This window comes from Vulpes lagopus, chromosome 14 (genome assembly GCF_018345385.1).
Source record: "Vulpes lagopus strain Blue_001 chromosome 14, ASM1834538v1, whole genome shotgun sequence".
NCBI classification, from domain to species: domain Eukaryota; kingdom Metazoa; phylum Chordata; class Mammalia; order Carnivora; family Canidae; genus Vulpes; species Vulpes lagopus.
In genome coordinates, this window is record NC_054837.1 from 19,180,292 (window position 1) to 19,198,197 (window position 17,906).

At 54.8% G+C, this 17,906-nt stretch overlaps 1 protein-coding gene and 1 long non-coding RNA gene across 3 annotated transcripts; both read right to left on the bottom strand.

Moving 5' to 3' along the window:
* Positions 1-981: 981 nt before the first annotated feature.
* Positions 982-4,612, bottom strand: LOC121475486. The gene is made up of 3 exons (XR_005983766.1): positions 4,479-4,612; positions 2,763-2,982; positions 982-2,576 (listed from the first exon to the last, which is right to left on the bottom strand). It is a non-coding gene; the product is annotated as an uncharacterized LOC121475486 (long non-coding RNA).
* Positions 4,613-7,515: 2,903 nt separating this feature from the next.
* MMAB (metabolism of cobalamin associated B) lies at positions 7,516-17,902 on the bottom strand. Of its 2 annotated transcripts, none has more exons than XM_041729547.1 (9): positions 17,719-17,902; positions 16,514-16,575; positions 15,809-15,902; positions 13,818-13,875; positions 11,745-11,817; positions 11,396-11,493; positions 10,960-11,044; positions 9,201-9,260; positions 7,516-7,850 (listed from the first exon to the last, which is right to left on the bottom strand). In XM_041729547.1, exons 1-8 carry the CDS (start codon positions 17,832-17,834, stop codon positions 9,205-9,207), a joined length of 642 nt encoding a protein of 213 aa, XP_041585481.1. In that variant the 5' UTR covers positions 17,835-17,902; the 3' UTR covers positions 7,516-7,850; positions 9,201-9,204. The 2 variants fall into 2 exon arrangements, with proteins under 2 accessions (XP_041585481.1, XP_041585480.1); XM_041729546.1 differs by having other exon boundaries at positions 10,960-11,024; positions 17,719-17,897.
* Positions 17,903-17,906: the final 4 nt, after the last annotated feature.

The window sequence follows — 17,906 nt, forward strand, 5'->3', positions numbered from 1 at the left end:
TGTTCCACTACTTCCATCGGAAACCATACTAGGTATCACTAATGAATTACCATCACCCTCTGCTGGATCTGGACCCAGCCTCCGGCTCCTTCCAGGCAGCCCCTTCCAATCACCCAGCATTAGTGCTTCTCTCCCTGGGATAAGCCCTCCCACTGTCCCTGCAGAACACAGTCGGGAAAGGAAGCTGGACTTCGAGACAGAAGGCCCGGGATAAGTGCTGGCTTTGCCACCTGCTGACCGTGGCACGCTGGACTCCATCACTCTACCAGATAGGGTGCCAGTCTGTCCCAGTGAAGGTGGGGTGATAATCCATAGTGAAGATCCATATAACGAAATAGATGTGAATGTCCTTTGTCTATTCCCAAACCCCATACAAGTTAAAGATGCAGCAACCAACAGAGGAGAAAGGACGCCGGCATCCCGAGCATCCTGTGAAAAGCTGGCATGCCTATCTCCCCCCACCCCCCGGACCCAATCCTCAGTGGGGCCAGGGTCAGTTTTCTTCCCTCCTCTCTTGCCCTAGGACGGAAGCCAAGCATCCACGTTCAGACTGCACAGGAGCTGCACTCCAGATAGCCATCTGGCTCAGACAACAACCAGGGGCATGTCCCGCAGGCTTCTAGACTTTGGAGGGGCCCCATGGCTCTGGCTACTGGAGGGCAGCCTCCCCTGGCTCCAAACATCCCAAGAGAGGTAGATGATTTATGACAGGCCTGGCAAGCAATTGTCAGTTTCTCTTCTCTTTTGCACTCATGTTTATTACACAAGTAAGCCTCTGTCAAATCCAACCCAAATATGTTGTCAAAAAAAAAAAAAAAATCCAAATGAAAGTGAAAGTTAAAATCACCCATAATCCCATGATTTAGAGGGTTTTTTAAAAAGATTTTTTAATCTTTTTAGATTTAAATCTAAATCTTTTTTTAAAAGATTTTATTTATTTTATTTACTTATTCATGAGAGACACACAGAGAGAGGCAGAGACACAGGCAGAGGGAGAAGCAGACTCTCTGTGGGGAGCTTGATGTGGGACTTGAACCCGGGACCCCAGGATCATGCCCTGAGCCAAAGGCAGATGCTCAACCAGGTGCCCCTAGAGGTATTTTTAACACAGGGAACAGATCCTTGCATATTTTTTCCCATGGTGTATATACATCACACATTTCTTTTTCAGGAATTAGGTCATTCTATACTATACCATTTTATAACTTTTTTTTCACTTAAAAGATGTTGAACAGTTTTCCATAGTCATAAATATACAGACACCATCAATTTCAGTAGTTTTGTGTTTCTTACAGCCCCTTATTGTTAAACATTTTCCTTATTTGACACTTTACTCCCTATTGTTGGACACCTTTTCCAGTTTTTCATGGTAATGAGCAGCACTGGTGTGAAAAAATCCTGCTGGTTCCACCGATGTATCTGTTGCCTTTGGAAAAATTCTCGGACACGGACTGGCCGGGCCATGATGACCCACATTTCTAGGGCTTCGTAGGCGCTGCCCTATTGCTCTCCCGAAAGGTCGTACCTGTCTCTGATCCCCCAGCGGTGGAGAGATCGTGTCTCTCTCTCCCCGCTGAAGCCTGCAGGTGGAGAGAGTCACAGGCTGAGAAATCTCTCCAGCTGCCAGGCCCTGCAGCCTGACCCGAGGGTCCTCAGGATCAAGCCCTTCCTCTCCCCCTAGGCAACCCGGAGCACCTGAGACAGGCCGTGGCCAGGAGGGGGCAGGGTCCTGGTGCCACCTGGCGGAGCCATCGCAGACCCTGACCCCCTCCTTCCCACGTATGTGCCCGGATGCCTTTTCTGGAGGCGGGCTGCCCACACCTTGTGACGGGACAGCGAGCTTTTGAGCTATCATCCACCTTATTTCCCTCTACAGCTCCTACGGAGTTAACAGATGTACGCACGTCTGAGGCAGTCATGCGGCAAGAGACTTTGGGTCCAATCCTTCCCGTTCTGACAGTGTGTAATCGAGGTGAAGCCATAAATTTTATAAACAAGAATAAACGACCCTTAGCAACATATGTCTGCTCGACCCTTCCAAGGTGATCGTAAATAAAGGACCCTGCTTGCGGGGGGAGGAACGTGGGTGCTGCAGATGGCCAGTGATGAGGGCTGAAGGATCTGTGCCTTGGGAGCATCTGGTGGGGGACAGGTCACCCCGTCACCCCTAGGTCCTGAGGCAGCTGGACGCATTTCTGCCATTTATTCAATCATTTCTCTAGGCCACTTTTGCCCCTCTGCCCCCTGAACCGGTGCCTGCTTCTCACCCTTCCCCAGCGAGGTAGCTTGCAGCAGGGCCAGTAGGGTCCCCTTCCCTGAGGTTTAGGGTACCCTCTCTCATCTCCACCCCTACTTCCTCTCAATCACGCCCCGCCCACACAGGAACTCGGAGACTGGGGCTCTTGTCTCAGCTCTGTTGCTGTCCACAGGCAGACCCCCAGGCAGCATGAGTCACTGTGGAGAGGTAAGAACATGCTGGAGGCAGATCCAAGTTCAAATCTGAGTTTGGCCTCTTGTTTGCTGCAGGACACTGGCCAAAGGGCTCTCTCCCTGTGCCTCAGTTTCTGTGTCTGCACCTGAAACAAAGCTACTAGTATCTACCCAAGGGGCCCATTGAGGGGGAGGAGTAGTACGTGCTTAGTGCACAAGGAAGTTTCTCTCCTATTGCTCAATAGAGTATTCCTCCCATCACATCGGCCCAGCAGATCCTGTGTCATTCTGAGCAAGTGTGACCCCACCTCTCTGAGCCTCACTGTCCTTACCTGAGAAACGGAGAATATGTCATGCACAGACTTCAGCGGGTTCTGAGAAGTCAGACGCGTTAACTATGGCATCGGGGTACACCTGAGCATGTGGCCGAGTGCTGAGTAAGTGTTAGTCGTGGTGTTGAGGGTGTAGAGCCCTGATTCTAAGCCCAGCTCCACCTCCTAGAGCCATGTGACCTTGAGAAAGCCATTTCTCTGCTCCGGGCTGGCTTTTCACCTGTAATTCAGAGACAACAGAGATGTTACTAGGACCACTTTCATGGGCTGTTAGAAGAATTAAATGGGGACGCCTGAGTGGTTCAGTGGTTGAGCGCCTGCCTTTGGCTCAGGGTGTGATCCCGGAGACCCGGGATGGAGTCCCACTTCGGGCTCCCTGCATGGAGCCTGCTTCTCCCTCTGCCTGTGTCTCTGCCTCTCTCTCTCTCTGTGTGTGTGTGTGGGTCTCAAGAATAAATAAATGAAATCTTAAAAAAAAAAAAAAAAGAAGAATTAAATGAACTATTGCATGTAAGGTGCTTAGCAAGATGACTGGACACAATTACTACTCAATTTGTGATCATTATTAATGTTTACTTACTAAATTCTCTCTTGGCCTTAATTTTCCCATCTGTAAAATGGAGCACTGATCTCTGAGATCCCTTCTAGTTCTCGTTGCTCTGTCACTGAGTATTGAGGCATGGTGTCCCTGGAGCCAGGGCCCCTGGTCTCACTGGGCTCCCACCCCCTCACCATGCCCCCCCACCTGTCTCAGCCTCAGCAGTTCCAAACCTCTGCACCTCACCCAGGCCTGAGCTACTTGAAAGTTCCTTTGTAAAAGAGAAGACACAACTCAACAATATCTACTTTTTTTTTTTTTTTTGAGCTGCTACCGGGTGCCAAACCGAGCTTATTCCCCAAACACCTGGAAGCTGAATCATCCCCAGTCATAAAAGATGAAGACAGAGGCTGAGTGAAGTCAAATAATTGATTGAGGTGGCTTAGCCAGCAAGCGGCAGAGCTGGAACTTGAATTCAAATCGTAACAGCTATAAGAACAGCTAACTTGCTGAGAGGATGTGCTAAGCCCCCCACCCCCTTTTATAAGGATTTATTTGAAAGAGAGAATGGAGGGAGGAGCAGAGGGAGAAGGAGAGGATCTCCAGCAGAGCCTGAGCTCAGCATGGACCCCAAAGAGGGGCTCAATCCCACAACCCTGAGATCACAATCTGAGCCAAGTTGAACACTTAACTGGCTGTGCCTCCCGGGGGGCCCCAACTCCTTTTAAATACTGCTTTATTGAGCTTGGTGGCCTCTATGGGGTAGGTAGGTATTCCTGTCACTCCCATTTCACAGATGAAGAAGCAAGTCTGAGAAAGACGGAACAACCCGCCCAGAATCATGAAGCTGAGGTTTCAGAGCTGGTCTTAGACCGAGTCTGCCCGGGCTGATGTCCAGCCGTACATTTGACTGGTGTTCGCTGCCCTCCAGTCTCGCAAGCATCGGAGGCCACTGGGCGGCCTCCCCAGCCAGCCCCGAGTGCAGCTGCTCGTACCGGACGCCGGAGCTCCGCAAACCCCAGAAAAAGGCTGCAGGAGCAGGCAGCCTGAGAATCGGGTGGGCTCCTGCACAGCGGGCAGCACTGGTTATTTTAAAGCAGGGCTTCCGAGGAACTCCTCAAGTTGTATGCACACTGTGAACATGTGTGCACATGTGTCTCAGGAGAGTGTGCACGTACCTTCCATCAGAAGTGTCTGATTCAGGGGCGGTTGAGCATCTGCCTTCGGTTCAGGTCGTGATCCCAGGGTCCCCACAGGGAGCCGGCTTCTCCCTCTGCCTGTGTCATTGCCTCTCTCTCTCATGAATAAATAAAATCTTAAAAAAAAAAAAAGTGTCCGATTGTGGCATGCGAGGGAACACAAGGACCATCCCCAAGGCCTCGGATGTCCCCAACCTGGCTGTTCCCTGCCTCAGGCCCAAGCCTGGCCTTCCACGAGGGACTCTCAGAGAGGGGGACTACACGTCCAGTGGGCTGCAGAGGTGAGTCCTCTCAAATAAGCAAGACTGGGCCAGCTCAGGTCCAGCATCACCGGAGAGGCTCGTGAGCCCAGGGGGAAGGAAGGGAGGGATGAGCCATGAATGGTTCTAGGTACTGATGTATGTAGCGTGCGTGCGGAATTTATTATACAATGAATTTTATTCAATTAAACTTGAAGTGCGTCTGGATTCTTAAAGGTTCAGTAGTGATGACTGGGACAGAGCGATCATAAAACTGGATGGGCTGTCGGAGGAAGGTGTCGGGGAGGAGGCAAGGGTGACATTGCAGCTGACGGGGGATTCAGATCCGGGACGTTTGTCACGGGGATGTGTTACAAGTTCGGGCTGAGAAAATTACTCGGTGAAAAATGCACATTAACAATAGCCAGGAGATATCAGTTAAGGGAAACTAGGTTGAGAAATGAGACAGCAGAATCTATTAACGTGTGACATTGTTCTCGGCGGCCCAGGTCGTGATTAAAACGGCTGTCAAGGGGCGGTGGAGGGGGAGTTGCAGGGCCCCCCATCCTGGACCCACACCTTGGTACAGACTCCTTGAGACAAGAGGCTTCCCCTACCGGAGCCGGTTTTATCCTCCGCAGGGTGTGCCTGTTCCGGGGCTGCTGTGAGGTCTGGAGGGGCATGAAGTCTGTGGTGCCCCCAGATTGTGGCCCAGCACAGGGCAGGCCGTCCCCACTGCTGGCCGGCATGATGATTACATGCGGTTCTCTCTGACACACCGCCCAACCACCAGCTGCTCTCTGCAAGGGCACTAAACACGTCCCCGAGAACCCAGCCTGGGCCAGGGGTAGGCAGGCGAGGCACTTTACTGGGTGCCAGTGTCGGGGAGTGCCCAAACCCCCGGGAATCAAGGTAAATACAATTTTCATGCAGTATTTTTTTAAAAACCAAAATTATGCAAAAGACTTAGGATCAATGAGGAATCACCAATTTTTTTTTTAAGTCATCTCTATGCCCAACATGGGGCTTGAACTTACAACCCCATGTTCAAAAGTCACAGGCTCCTCTGACTGAGCCAGCCACGTGCCCTGAGGCATCACAATTTTACGTAAAAGCAGCTCACTGTTTCTTTCCCAACCCCGCACTTGTGTGCAAGGGGGACTATCCCTTGTGAGCGTAGACAGATTGGGCAACACGGGCTTTGTACTTAGTTGTGTGTTTTTACTGTGGAGCTTGGTGTTAATGTTTCAGGCACGGGAGGGTATTCTGGTGAGCGCACACAGGGGTGTGCATCTTCCTTTTGCTTCTGGCTCCACGGCGGCTTTGTACGGCACTGCAGAACAGCGAACGTTTCACACCAGTCCGTCCCTGGGTGCCCAGAGTAGGCTGCTTCTGTGTTTCCCGGGCTGGCCACACAGGAGGCCCCTCCAGAGCTGCGACGCCTGCCCTGCACCTGGCCCGTTTCTGGGGGCATGTCTGCCGGCCAAAGCGAGGAGGCTGAGGCAGGGCCTGGGAACCTGGAGTGAACTTCAGGCCCGCCCCAGCCCGTCCCAGCAAGGGCTTGTGGAGCCAGGATTTGGCAACAGGCCAGCTGCTTTGTTTCGAAGCCTCACTTGATGCTTCTTTGGTCCTTTGTAGGGTGTCTGACCGTGGCTAGGAAGGAGGGTGGAGTTGTCGTTTCAGCATATACGTCTTGCTCCTTCCAGGAAGATCTGGAGGAGGAGGGGCTGAACTGAGTGGAGCGGGCGCCTGTAAGCTCCTGAGCAAGCTGCCCCCTGGCCCAGCCTGCATGTCGGCAGGGCAGCTCGTCACCTCAGTCTCTCCTGAAGTGTGGGTGCTTTCAACGCTTTGGGCCCTGCTCACCAGCCCTGAGCACCTGCTGTGTACCTGAGCTGGCACTGACCGGGGGGCGGGGCTGGGGAGGCCCCAGAGGGACTTCACCTTTGCCCACACTCGGCTTGGGAAACCCCGGGGACCCAGCAGGATCAGTCAGGGGCACCTGTTCCTGCAGCAAAACTAACAGATACGGTGGTAAGAATGAGAGCCACAGCAGGCCCACGCCTGATTGTTTTACCGTCCACGGACCGGCTGGCAAGGTGGCAGCCAGAGTGACACGGCTCCCCGGGCCGAGCAGGGGCTCGCTGAGGGAATGACTGCTGAACTGAGTTCACCAGGCGGCTCGGCCCCAGCACTTCGCAAGAGCCTGCCCTTTTGGAGTCATTTCCTGCAATTAGCAGCGTGCAGCCTTCACATTCTCCGGGCCGCCTCCTTGCCCTGCATAAATATCCCCTTCCCAAGGACACAGCTGGCACTGGCAGTGTCGTTTTCGTGGTTGGGGGTGGGGGGGGGGGAGAGTGGTGACAAGAGAAATAAAATACAGCGGAGGCACGGATCTGAGAGGCCTAAACCAGCAGACAGAAGTCCTCCTCTGAGCGATGCTGTCCCTCTCACCAGGGTCTCTGTCCCTCTTCCCTCAGCACCCGTAGGGAGGGAGGCTCCCCTCTAGGAGGGGACTCTCTGGGCTGCACTCCCGCCACGCACCCCAGCTCTCCATCCCCTACAGAGGTGGGGCTGGTGGCTCCAAGTGGCCCAAACCTCCAAATCCTGTCTCCCTTCCCCTTTATAAATGTGACATTTAAATCCCCTTTGGCACAGCTAAATCACAATTATGTGTCCAAAGGCCTCTGGCACCGTTCCAAATCCTCATGGCACCTGAGCTGGTAGCAGCAGGGCTCTCTCAACACACGCACACGCATGCACGCACGTGTGCACACAGCTCAAGCTTTTCCCACTTTTATTTTTTTCTACGTGGCTCTTCCTTGCAGCAGTCACTTTACCTTCTTTTTCTGCAGTACTGAACTCATTCATTCCCACCCAGGAGAGCCTAGAGGAGGGGGCAGGTGTCTCGTCCAGCGCCCCTGGTGGAGATCTGCAGGGATCAGGACAAGAAGGACAAAGTCTTCACCTCCGAGGGGGCTGCACATCTCTCCTTCTGCACTACTTCCAAGTGCCACAGGCTCAGGCCGACGGGTCATTTTTCTTGTATATTTTTTCCTGATTCCCCTCTTTCATGGCCACGTATCTGGCTAATGTGAAGAGATAGTCGCTGAGTCTGGAAGGGCAGAGAGAAGCAAACGGGAGGATTTGAAATGAGAGGTCAATGCTAACCAGGTCCTTCCCATATTAGCCTTCAAGGAGGAAATATAAATCACCAGCTCTAGGAGCATCAGGCGGGATGGCGGGTGCTCAGCCAACTTGGCCTTGATGGATGGCCCTCCAGGCCAGCTTCTGTGACTCTAGTGCCAGGGCTGGGGTGGTTCCTGCCAGTCAGGCCCCTCCCCAGGCTGGTTTCTGCACCTTCCAGGGACCAGGATGGAGACACCCCAAATGGAGACATCCAGCCTGCCCTTAGGGAGCCTGCAGTGAGTTCAGGAAGCCACCCACCTCTCAACTGTCCCTCACTTTTCCTTGTCACCACCCTCCTCCACCCCTCTTGGCCCCAATCCTATTCTGAGGCCAGTGCCATGCCCGGTCTGGCTGGAACCTTCCCTGACCCACACCCTCCCAGGGATCGAGCCCCCCCAGCAATGCCTGGCTGTCTCTCCCAGGGATCGAGCCCCCCAGCAATGCCTGGCAGGGGTTGGAGGGAGCAGTACAAGAGATTCTGCTCTTGGTGTCTCTCGCTCCTGGGGGTGGTGGTGGTGACATACTTGTTTCTCATCTGCTCAGTGAGGCCTTTCTTGCTGAGGAAATGAACTGGCTCAACCCACACAACACTCAGAGACCATAATGTTCCCCAAAGATCACTGCTGTGATGATGATTGGAAGCTTCCTCGCTCCTCTGGGGCCCACCCACCTCCCAGGAAGAAGGGAGCTGGTCAGGTCACATCCCAGTGGGAGGAGCAACCACAGTGAGGGGCCAGACCCTGACTGTGAAGTCTCTGGACACCCAGGACAGCTCTCAGGGGCCCCTGGGTTCCCTGCCTGCCCTTGGGCCCTGACCTGGCCCACACTGGAACTGCATGAGCCAAGGCTGGAACAGAATCCACTGAAGCCCTCCCTGGGCCAGTCCAGCTCAGAGGGCCCTGAACTGGCTTGGCATGGCCATTTCTTCTCAGTTCACATAGCCCCGGGGCTTTGCAGGGAAGGGCTGAGAGATTCCTGCCTGAGCTCCCTGGTCCTGAAAGTGGGACCCCTAGCTATTCACTGTCCCTTTGTTCTGTTTTGTGTTGTTGGTTTTTATAGTAGATCTCCCAGTGAGACCTTTACCTCCCCAGGGACAGAGATGGTACCTGCCTTGTTCTCAGCAGCATCTCTGTGGCCAGCACAGCAGCTGGAACATTGCAGGTCCTCAGGGGATATGAGGAATGAAGAAGTGTGTGGGGCCCCAGGCCTGTGGTTACTTCCCACAAGGGGCCTCATTTTTCAGAGGTGTGAGACCCTCTGAACCCCAGCTAAGTACCTGTTTAAGAACTTGGCCACATTAGCGTCGGTCTCACCCATCTGGACAAGAGGCACCACGCTGGAAGAAGAAACAACGTAGGTCTCTCGTACGTTATGGGATTGATGTCCCGGGCCGCCCCCGCCCCCAGGCTGCCTTTCACAGCAGCACCTCCAGAGCTCGCAGCAGCCTCCCCGGTGTCCTCACCAAGTCTGGGTGCAGACATCCTACACGGTGGCCTACTTTCTGTTGAGCACCAGCGTTGTGGTGGGTCCTTCCTAGGGCCCTCACACCTGCCACGTGTCACCTCTGCCACAGAATTCTGGCGAGGAGGTACCCTCCCCCAAACCAGAGCTCTGGGCTTGTGGCCCCTGTTTTTTCATCCCACAGGCACACCTCCATCTCCCTGCCTGGGGTACTCAGGACCCTTCCTCCACTCGACTGACCCCTACTGCTGGGCCTTTGGGTTTTTTGCTATGATGAGCATTGCTGAGGCGGATGGTTTTGTACATGTCTTCTTTTGAGGCTGGAGCTCTGTTACCCACGATCCATTTGGTGACCATAGGGGCCCAAGAGCGTTTCATGAGAAGTGAGACCTTCATGATGTGGGGCTGTGGACAGAGCTCAGGTTTGGACCAGATGGACCCGGGCTCAAATCTGGACTCTGCTCAGGACCAGCTGGGGGACCGCCCTGGCCATGATGTCACCTCTCTGCGCTCCAATATCCTGACTCCTGTGTCCCGGGTGCTGTTACCAACTCTCTGCCAAGGTTATTGTGAGGCCTCGATGAAATGATACACAGAAGTGCCCAGCATAGCCCTGCCTACTGTGTCAGGGAGGTGCTTTACTTCCATTTCTCTGTAAAGCTGGGTGCCAGCTGGCCTAGGAGTGGTACGAATGGACACTTTGCAGGGAGCTCTTTTGAAGTTTCTCTGAAAAGCCCGTCGATAGCTTTTGGGGGCCCCTCCTCTCCCTGACTCAGTCAAGGGTGTGGGCACAGCACTGGGCTGCTCTGTTCACAGCTACCCCCCGGGGCCCCCCAGAGCCATGTGGGCTCCTCTGGGCCCTTCTCTACTCTATGGCCTAAAACCCATCAATGGCTTCCTGTCGCTCTCAGGGGATGGCGCAGACCCCTCTGCACCTACGAGGCTCTGCTAGGCCTCTGGCCTCATCGTGCCCCACATCCCCTCTCACTCTGGATCCCGACATCCAGCCTCCTCTGTGTCTATTCAGTGCGGATGTTGCCTCTGCCCCTGCTGTGCCCTTGCCCTGCACACCATCCCCCCCGCCCCCCCTCCTTCCACTCCTGGCTGACACAGTGTGCCTGGGAGAGGCCCTCCCTGTGCCCACTGCACCACCCCTGGTGTGGGGTTCTCCCCTCACCTCAGCCCGGCTGCCACTGCCCCACTTACATTAACCCCCAGGAACAAGGAGTCTCACCCGGATCCTCTTGACTTTCATACAACACGAGTATAGAATTATAAATAATCAGCTAAACCCGCCAAGGCCCCCTCCTCTCCTCCTACCCTGTTCACCTGTAACCTCTTGTTTCTCCGGAAGCTCAGATCTTGATGTGGTGACATCATTTGTCACTCATCTGCCCCTGGATCACTGACTCCCTTCTGTTCTGCAGGACTCTGAGAACAGAGCCTGGTACAGTGACGGTGGCAGCTGAAGGTCCGTCAGTGGGCAGCTGGATGGCACAGAGCTGACCCCCCAGCCTGCCTGCTACTGCCCGGCCCCCCCACCCCGCCCTCACCCTCTCCCTCGGCCCCCTTACCGTCTCTCTGCTCGGCGGCACACAGCCCGACAGAAGTGCAGTGCACAGCTGCTCTTGCCCCCTGACTGTAGAAAGTGGGTATTGGCTGGGGTGGGGTGGGGGGAAGGAGGGAAGCGTGGGGGTGCAGGTGTGTCTAGGGCAGACAGGGAGCCCCTTGGACAGCTGGACCAACAGATACATAGGGCCCTGCCCCCGCCCCCCAAATGGGCAGCATTATGCTTCAAGGGCGCCCTGCACACCCGCTGTGTGACCCCCCCGAAGCCAAAGCAAGCAGGGGTAGGGAGAGGCTGGTGAGGGTCTCGAGGGCACTTGGGAGGCTGGTGGACACCTCCTGTTGCTGGCAAAAATTAAAAAGGGGACTTATTCAATGCCTGTGTGTTTCTGTGAATACACTTGGCCTGTAGCCATGCCCTGGTTGAGACCACTTGGTACCTACCGGCAGAATAAAAGCCGTGAGTGGTGGGAGCTGGTTGGAATATTTGTCAATCCACTGCTCCAGCTCCAGGATGGGCCCTGCCTCAAATGTAGCACGTCCTGAGGAGTTGAGAAGCAGAAGGACACAGCCATGAGGTCCATCGTCCGCCAGACCAAGGAAACCACCGTATGTCTTTTGCCCAGATGCTCTGCAAACCACTCCCACTGGCTCAGGAAGTCCTTCCTTCTTGAGGTCTAAGGGCCAGGCTGCCAGGGGTCCCAGGTGACACCCAGGACAGAGCCCCACCCCCTCAGGCCGAGGCCCCTCCAGGGCCCTCTAACACACGCCATAGGTTCAGAGAGAAGATTACTTAAGTGAGCCTCCCTGGCCGAAGAGTGCGGTGTTGCCAGGGCAGAGCCGACGTCCTGCAGCGAGCACTGGATCTAGGGAAGCAAGAGAGGGTGAGAATGAAGATCCATTCCCAGCGGGCCAAGCAGAGATGACCTGACTGCATATGCAGAGGTGCCGCCTGACACCAGCAAGACGAGCAGGGGCTGACCTGATGGGGGTTATCTGAACCTTCCATTAGCCAGCATTTGAAGGCTAACAAATTTTAAAAAGTCCTTCCGAACCTCCTGCATCCGAACCTTGGATGCTGGTTCTGAGCATCCCTAGGTCCCTTGGGAACACCTGGGGTACCTAATGAGCAACAATGGGCCCACTGATGGCCCAGTGATGAGTACCTTCACTCTGTCCTTGTCTCCCTTCTGCCTGGACCCTGTGACCCCTTTTCTCCAAACTGATGGCTTTGGTTTGTCTGACCTGTAACAGCTGGGCCAAGTCACCAAATGTGACAGTGCTTTCTGAACTATAAAGGACAAGTATCTGAGAATGTGGTCAGCCCCCGTGTGACTAATGGCCCATAGGAGCCTGTGCCAGGGACACCTTCAAACACTGCCCCTGACTTTGTGCCTTGCCAAAGTCCACTTGAGCTGTATGGGGGGCTGTGGGGTGGGCGGAGGTCCGTGACACCTGCTAAGACCGCCCCTATGACAGCAGGCCAGGAGCGGGACATAGGGGATGAGATCAGACACTGCCTGCCCGCAGTGGACTGGAACCCTCCTTGGGCTGCCACTTGGGTGAGTTTCTTGAGCACCTGGTGTCTCTGGGGCTTCTGTTGAGAGGCAGAACAACAATACTTACTACCCCACTGGTTGGCCAACTGCAGCGTTTACCCCCAGGACAGGAGGGAGCTGGCACCAGTTTGGGAATCGGATTGCAGTTTTGCTGATTCCCGCCGGGGAGCCTGGGGCAAGTGGCCCTTTCAGAGTCTCTGTGTTGCCCACGCAATGTGGACGTTAACCTCCAGCTCACGGGCTTCTGCGAGGAGAGCAGTGTGTGGGCTGCCCAGCACTCTTCCATAGGCCCTGCAAGCAGGCCCTGGTGGGACTCCCAGGTGAAGAAGCCACAGTCTGCACCCTCAGGGGGCCCAGGTCAGTGGGGAGACAGATGGATCAGACATGTGACACCCTCTGTGGTGCCTGCTGTCAGATACGGAAGGGCAGGAGATGTGGAGACCAGCAGGGGTGCCTAACCCAGCTAGAGACCGGGTGGCCAGCCAAGGCCCCGGAGCAGGTGATGTTGAAGCTGTGACCCAGAGTACAGAGGCCTAAAGCACAGGTAGGTTCGTCACATCACTGCCAGCCTTTTCCCTCTGCAAACTCTGCTCAGAGATGACCACGATGTCTAGAAATAACCACAGTGGATGTGAACAATTCTCCATCATCTGCAAACCAGCCTCCAGTGCACAGGTGCCTCATTCACAGAACGTTCCAGCAACTGAAGCCTCCTGTCCTTCTGCAGCCCCCTCATGGCCCTCTGTCTGCTCCTGTGCATTCTAGGCAGTGTGCCTGCCTCCACTGTTGAAGTGCTGTCCATGGCTTGGAGCCTCCATGCTTCCTAAGGAGCAGAACACGGAGACTAACGGCCATAAATTCCCCCCGCTGAAGGCTAGCTGACACTGGCCTTCCCGGCTTTCTCCACCTCCGGGCTGCCTATGTCCGGGACCAAGGCATTCTCTGCCGTAGGGGCACCCCTATGCCTGCCAGGAAGTTAGCTGCCTCCCTGGCCTCTACCAACTAGATGTCAGTGATGCCCCACCTCCACTTAAACACCAGACATTGCCGAGCGTCCCCTGGGGGACAGAATCACCCTGGATCAAATCCACTGCTTTACATGTCCCCCTCCCGGTGTTGTCCTCAGCACTGGGAGGGAGGATGATCTGCATCCCCATTTCACAGGTGGAGAAACTGAGGCTCCCAGAGAAAGAGTGATGAGCCCCAGGTGGCAGACAGAGGAAGAGATGGTCAGACGGCAGACCCAGGCATGGCCACCTGGCCGCACAGATGAATATCCCAACGTGGGGCGACACATTGCTACTCACTTTCTGAAGCTCTTCAGCAAAGGGGTGGCCTTTTTCTGTGATGAATTCCAAAGCAAATCTATGAGGAAAAAGAAAAGAATGTGCCTCTAATATAACGTCCCTGGACCCTGCCTTACATAAGGCAGCAAGTTCTCAGGTGGTAGGTCCCCTAGCTAACATAGCTCTAACACACGCACTGTTATCTTTCTTGCTGACAGGAGGAACGTCATAAACTTTCATTTGGGTGGGGGATGTTTGTTGCTCAAATGCCTTTTTCTATACTCGTTTCTCGTCCAATGAACACTTCCCTTTTCAGGGCCTACTCTGGCCTGATCTAGGCAACCCAGTGTGAGCGCATGTAACACAGGCTCTGTTTAGCAGGAGATGGAGATGTGCACCGGGTATCACAGGACTCAATGTGAAGCTGCAAACTATGCTTAGTGCTCCGGAGGGAAGGGCCAGAGTCCTAGTCCTGGGAACCGTGGCCTTGGCTGGGGTTCAGGGAGGGCTACCTGGAGGAAGCAGTGTTGGAGGTGGGACTTTGAAGGCTGAGTAGGAGTTCCCTGGGAAGGCAGGTGGGACGAGAAACGCTAAGCATTCCAGGCACAGGAAGGACCCCAGCTTCTGCCTCTCTCCAAACTCTGCTCCCTCTCTCTGTACCATTCAGGGCCTGGCAGGTACATTCGCAGGGTTCCTTGAGGAAAGGCCGGTGAAGGGACTATGAACAGGGTATGGGAAGTTATGGAAACTGACAACAGATGGCGAAGATAAGCAAAAACAGGGGTTTGAAGAGGCAAGGGAGGGTCAACGGCGCTACCGACCCAGGAGAGCTGGATTCTCAGCGGGGCCAACGCCAGGAGCCATGCAGCTGGCTGCGTGAGAGTCACTGGGGAATGGGGGACAGAATGCTCCCACACCTGTTCCCATCACCGTCCCATCTCCTGCTGGTGCCTCCCACTGGCTGGACCCACCTGGAAGCCAGAGGGAGAGGGGACTGGGTGTGTGTGTGTGTCAAAGGGTCACCACGTGATGCAGGTCACCTCCTGGGCACACCAGCAAAGACAAGGGAGAATGGCCTCAAAGGCCAATGAAGAACTCCCAGTGCACCTTCTTAGCCCATCCTACAGTCAGGACTAAACAGACAAATGTGTCTGTCATCTAGTGTGGGTCTCCCCCTTCGGACGGCAGGGAACGAGTCTGTAGGCCAGACAGTCTGCCTTGAGCACAGCAGTATCCTCCTGCCTGGCACAAAGCAGGCGCTCAGGGGCAACCTCACTGAGGGCATCCACATGACGCGGGCCACGTGTGGGCCCCCACCACCTGTAGGAGCCCCTCTGGGGTCTGTCTGCCCCCCAACTGTAGCCCCCTTGGACTGTGCACTCTGCGAAGCCTGTGGGCTGAGGTGCTCTGCTTAGTGGTGCCTGGCACACGGAGATGTTCGCTCACTATCTGACAAAGAGTCCACAGCTTGGTGTCCCCGATCTCCTGCCCACAAAGATGGGGGGGGGGGGGTAGCTTGCCGATGGGCTAATTCTAAACAGCTGATGCTAGAATGCACCTTCATTTCCCCCTGCCCACTTTACCTTGTTCTGCCCCTGACCCCCACCTTCACACACACACCCACAAGTCGGCCTTCTATACTCTGCTGCCAGGACCTCTACACCTGTCATTCATTATCTGCCCTGAGTATCTCACCTAGTCAGATGCGGCATTGAGAAGCCGCGGCCATGCACGCGCACCTGAAGGGTGGGGGAGCCAGGGATGGAGGGGTGAGGCAGCTTTGCGTGGCTTGGGACAGATGCCAGGCAGGAGCAGGCGGTGCTGGGAGGCAAAGGTGCCCGCAGCCCAGGAGCCTTGTGACACTGACCCCATGTGCCTGTGCTGCCAGGCCAAGGCACGCTCATCAAGGGTTGGCAGCCCCCCAGGGACCAGCCAGCACTCTCAAGAGCTCCACGTGAATTACACTGATGCCAATTCAAAGCCAACCTCGAGGCCAATGCTGTCTGCCTTACCCAATAGCTGAACTTAATTCATCTGTAGTTCCCACGGCTTCAAACACTTGGTCATCTTTAGGTCTCCTTTCTCCAGTGAAAGTGCTAGAAAACCCTGTGAAAAAATGTTTAGCCACCCAAATTAAGATTTGTTGGTGGTCCTGATATGCTCTTTTTAAAAAACTTTCCACCTGACATATAACAGGAAAGTGCTCAAACCATAAACATACAAGTTGGGGGCGCTTGGTGGCTCAGTCAGTCACTTAAGTGTCTGCCTTCGGCTCAGGTCATGATGTCCAGGGACTGAGCCCTGCGTGGGGCTCCCTGCTCAGCGGGGAACCTGCTTCTCCCTCTCCCTCTCTCCCTACTCATGCTATTTCTCTCTCTGTCAAATAAATAAATAAAATCTTAAAAAAAAATAAATGTACCAGTTGATGAATTGCTACTACCTGAACACACTTCTGTGACCAGCACCCAGATCAAGAAATTGAATATGCTCAGCACCCCTGAAGCCCCCACACAACCCCCTTCAGTTGCAATCCTAAGGGTAACCACTATCCTCACTTCTCTCCCGGTATCTTTGGCATCTTTTAAATATCACACCCCATTTGATGATATTTAGTGAGATCCATTACATAATTTTTAATGATTGTGAATGATTCCGCAGAACTTTAAAATAGCGTTAACCACCTTTTTTTTTTTTTGCATGTTTCACCTGCCCCCTACCTTTGTCTCCTGTTTTGGTGTATATCTTGGGGATCCTAGGTGTCTTTGAGGAAGACTGTGGCCTGATGAGAAACAGACATCAAGATGTGGTGAGTGGGGATGGCTTGCCCAGGGCGACACCTCCCTCAGTGCGTCACAGCTTGCTGCTTATGGCCTGAGGCGGCACTTACCCCTCCTCTGCTTGGATCTCTGTTGACATCATTCCCCTCCTTTCTTCCTAGTTAAGTCCTTTGTGGACAAGCTCTGTGTCTTGCCCATATATATATCTGCAGAGTAGCTCATGCTTAATAAACATGGAAAGAGTTTATTGATCCCTTTCCATAACCTCTGCACTGTTCTAACTGGATTGCTGGCATTCATCTCCTGGAATCATCTCTGGAATCTTCCCACAGCCCCAGAAGGTGGGAACTACCTACGACCTTCATTTTACTGTTGAGAAAACTGGAGCTCATGGGATGACTTGCCTTCCCAGGTCACCCAGGAAGGAAGCCATAAGGTTGGGATTCATGCCCAAGACTACCTCACTTCACCCAAACTCTCTTACTTCCACCCTGACTTGTACCCGCCCAAACTCTTAGCCTCTAGTCCGCCACGCCAGGGCTTCTTGCAGAGAAGGCAATCTGGGCCACTTCCATCCTACGAAGCTCCAGGTAGACCCAGGAATGAAGAACTGCCACCACAGGGTCGAGTTCCGGCATTTTCAAGTAGCAAGGGAAGACCTTGAACACAGGCTTCAACACTAAAACGTGGCATCACAAGCTCATTGGAAACGTTCTATCACGGGATCTATGACATACACTGGCCCGGTTACTCATTCATGGTACTCTGCAGGTCCTGAGGCCCAGGAACGGGGGTGAAGCTTCAAGGTCTAGGATGACGGCCGGCTCCGGGTCGCGATGGCACCTCTGTGTCTTGAGGTACAAGGTGCCTTGGAGGCAGGTCAAACTCTGAATTGAGACCCCACCTGAGCGTGAGGCCGGGCAAGGAGGCCTAACTGGCCCCCGTGGATATGCCCTGCCTGATGATGAGGGCCGAGGTTCCTCCTCATTTGTACAAAGAAACCTCGGTGTCTGGCCCCCACGGCGCCCACGTGGCCGCGGTGACGTCACGACCAAGAGCGGCTCTCACAGCCGTGTGACGTCACCACGGCGACGACACCGCAATCCACGGCAGGTGTCCAGGGACCCTCCCAGCCAGGCACTCACCCGTCCCCGTCTTCCACGCCCTGGGAGCGGCGGCTCTGGAAACGGGGACACAGTAGCCCACGGGCGCCGACGCCCCCGCGCAGGGCCAGGCGGCCTCCCAGGCCCCACACAGCCATGCGCGCGGCTGCTCGTCGGGGGCTGACCCAGCCAGGCTCCCGTCCAGGCACCGCGGGCGACCCCACCTACCT

What these genes read in the sequence shown, in the direction of transcription:
- MMAB (XM_041729546.1), bottom strand. Translation starts at nt 17,834, where the DNA reads ATGGCTGTGTGGGGCCTGGGAGGCCGCCTGGCCCTGCGCGGGGGCGTC. An exon ending in CACCAAAACAGGAGACAAAG is followed by an intron (nt 15,903 to 16,513) that starts GTAGGGGGCAGG and finishes ATTTTTTCACAG; the next exon opens with GGTTTTCTAGCACTTTCACT. An exon ending in GTGGCCAAGTTCTTAAACAG is followed by an intron (nt 7,851 to 9,200) that starts GTACTTAGCTGG and finishes CTGCCCTTCCAG; the next exon opens with ACTCAGCGACTATCTCTTCA.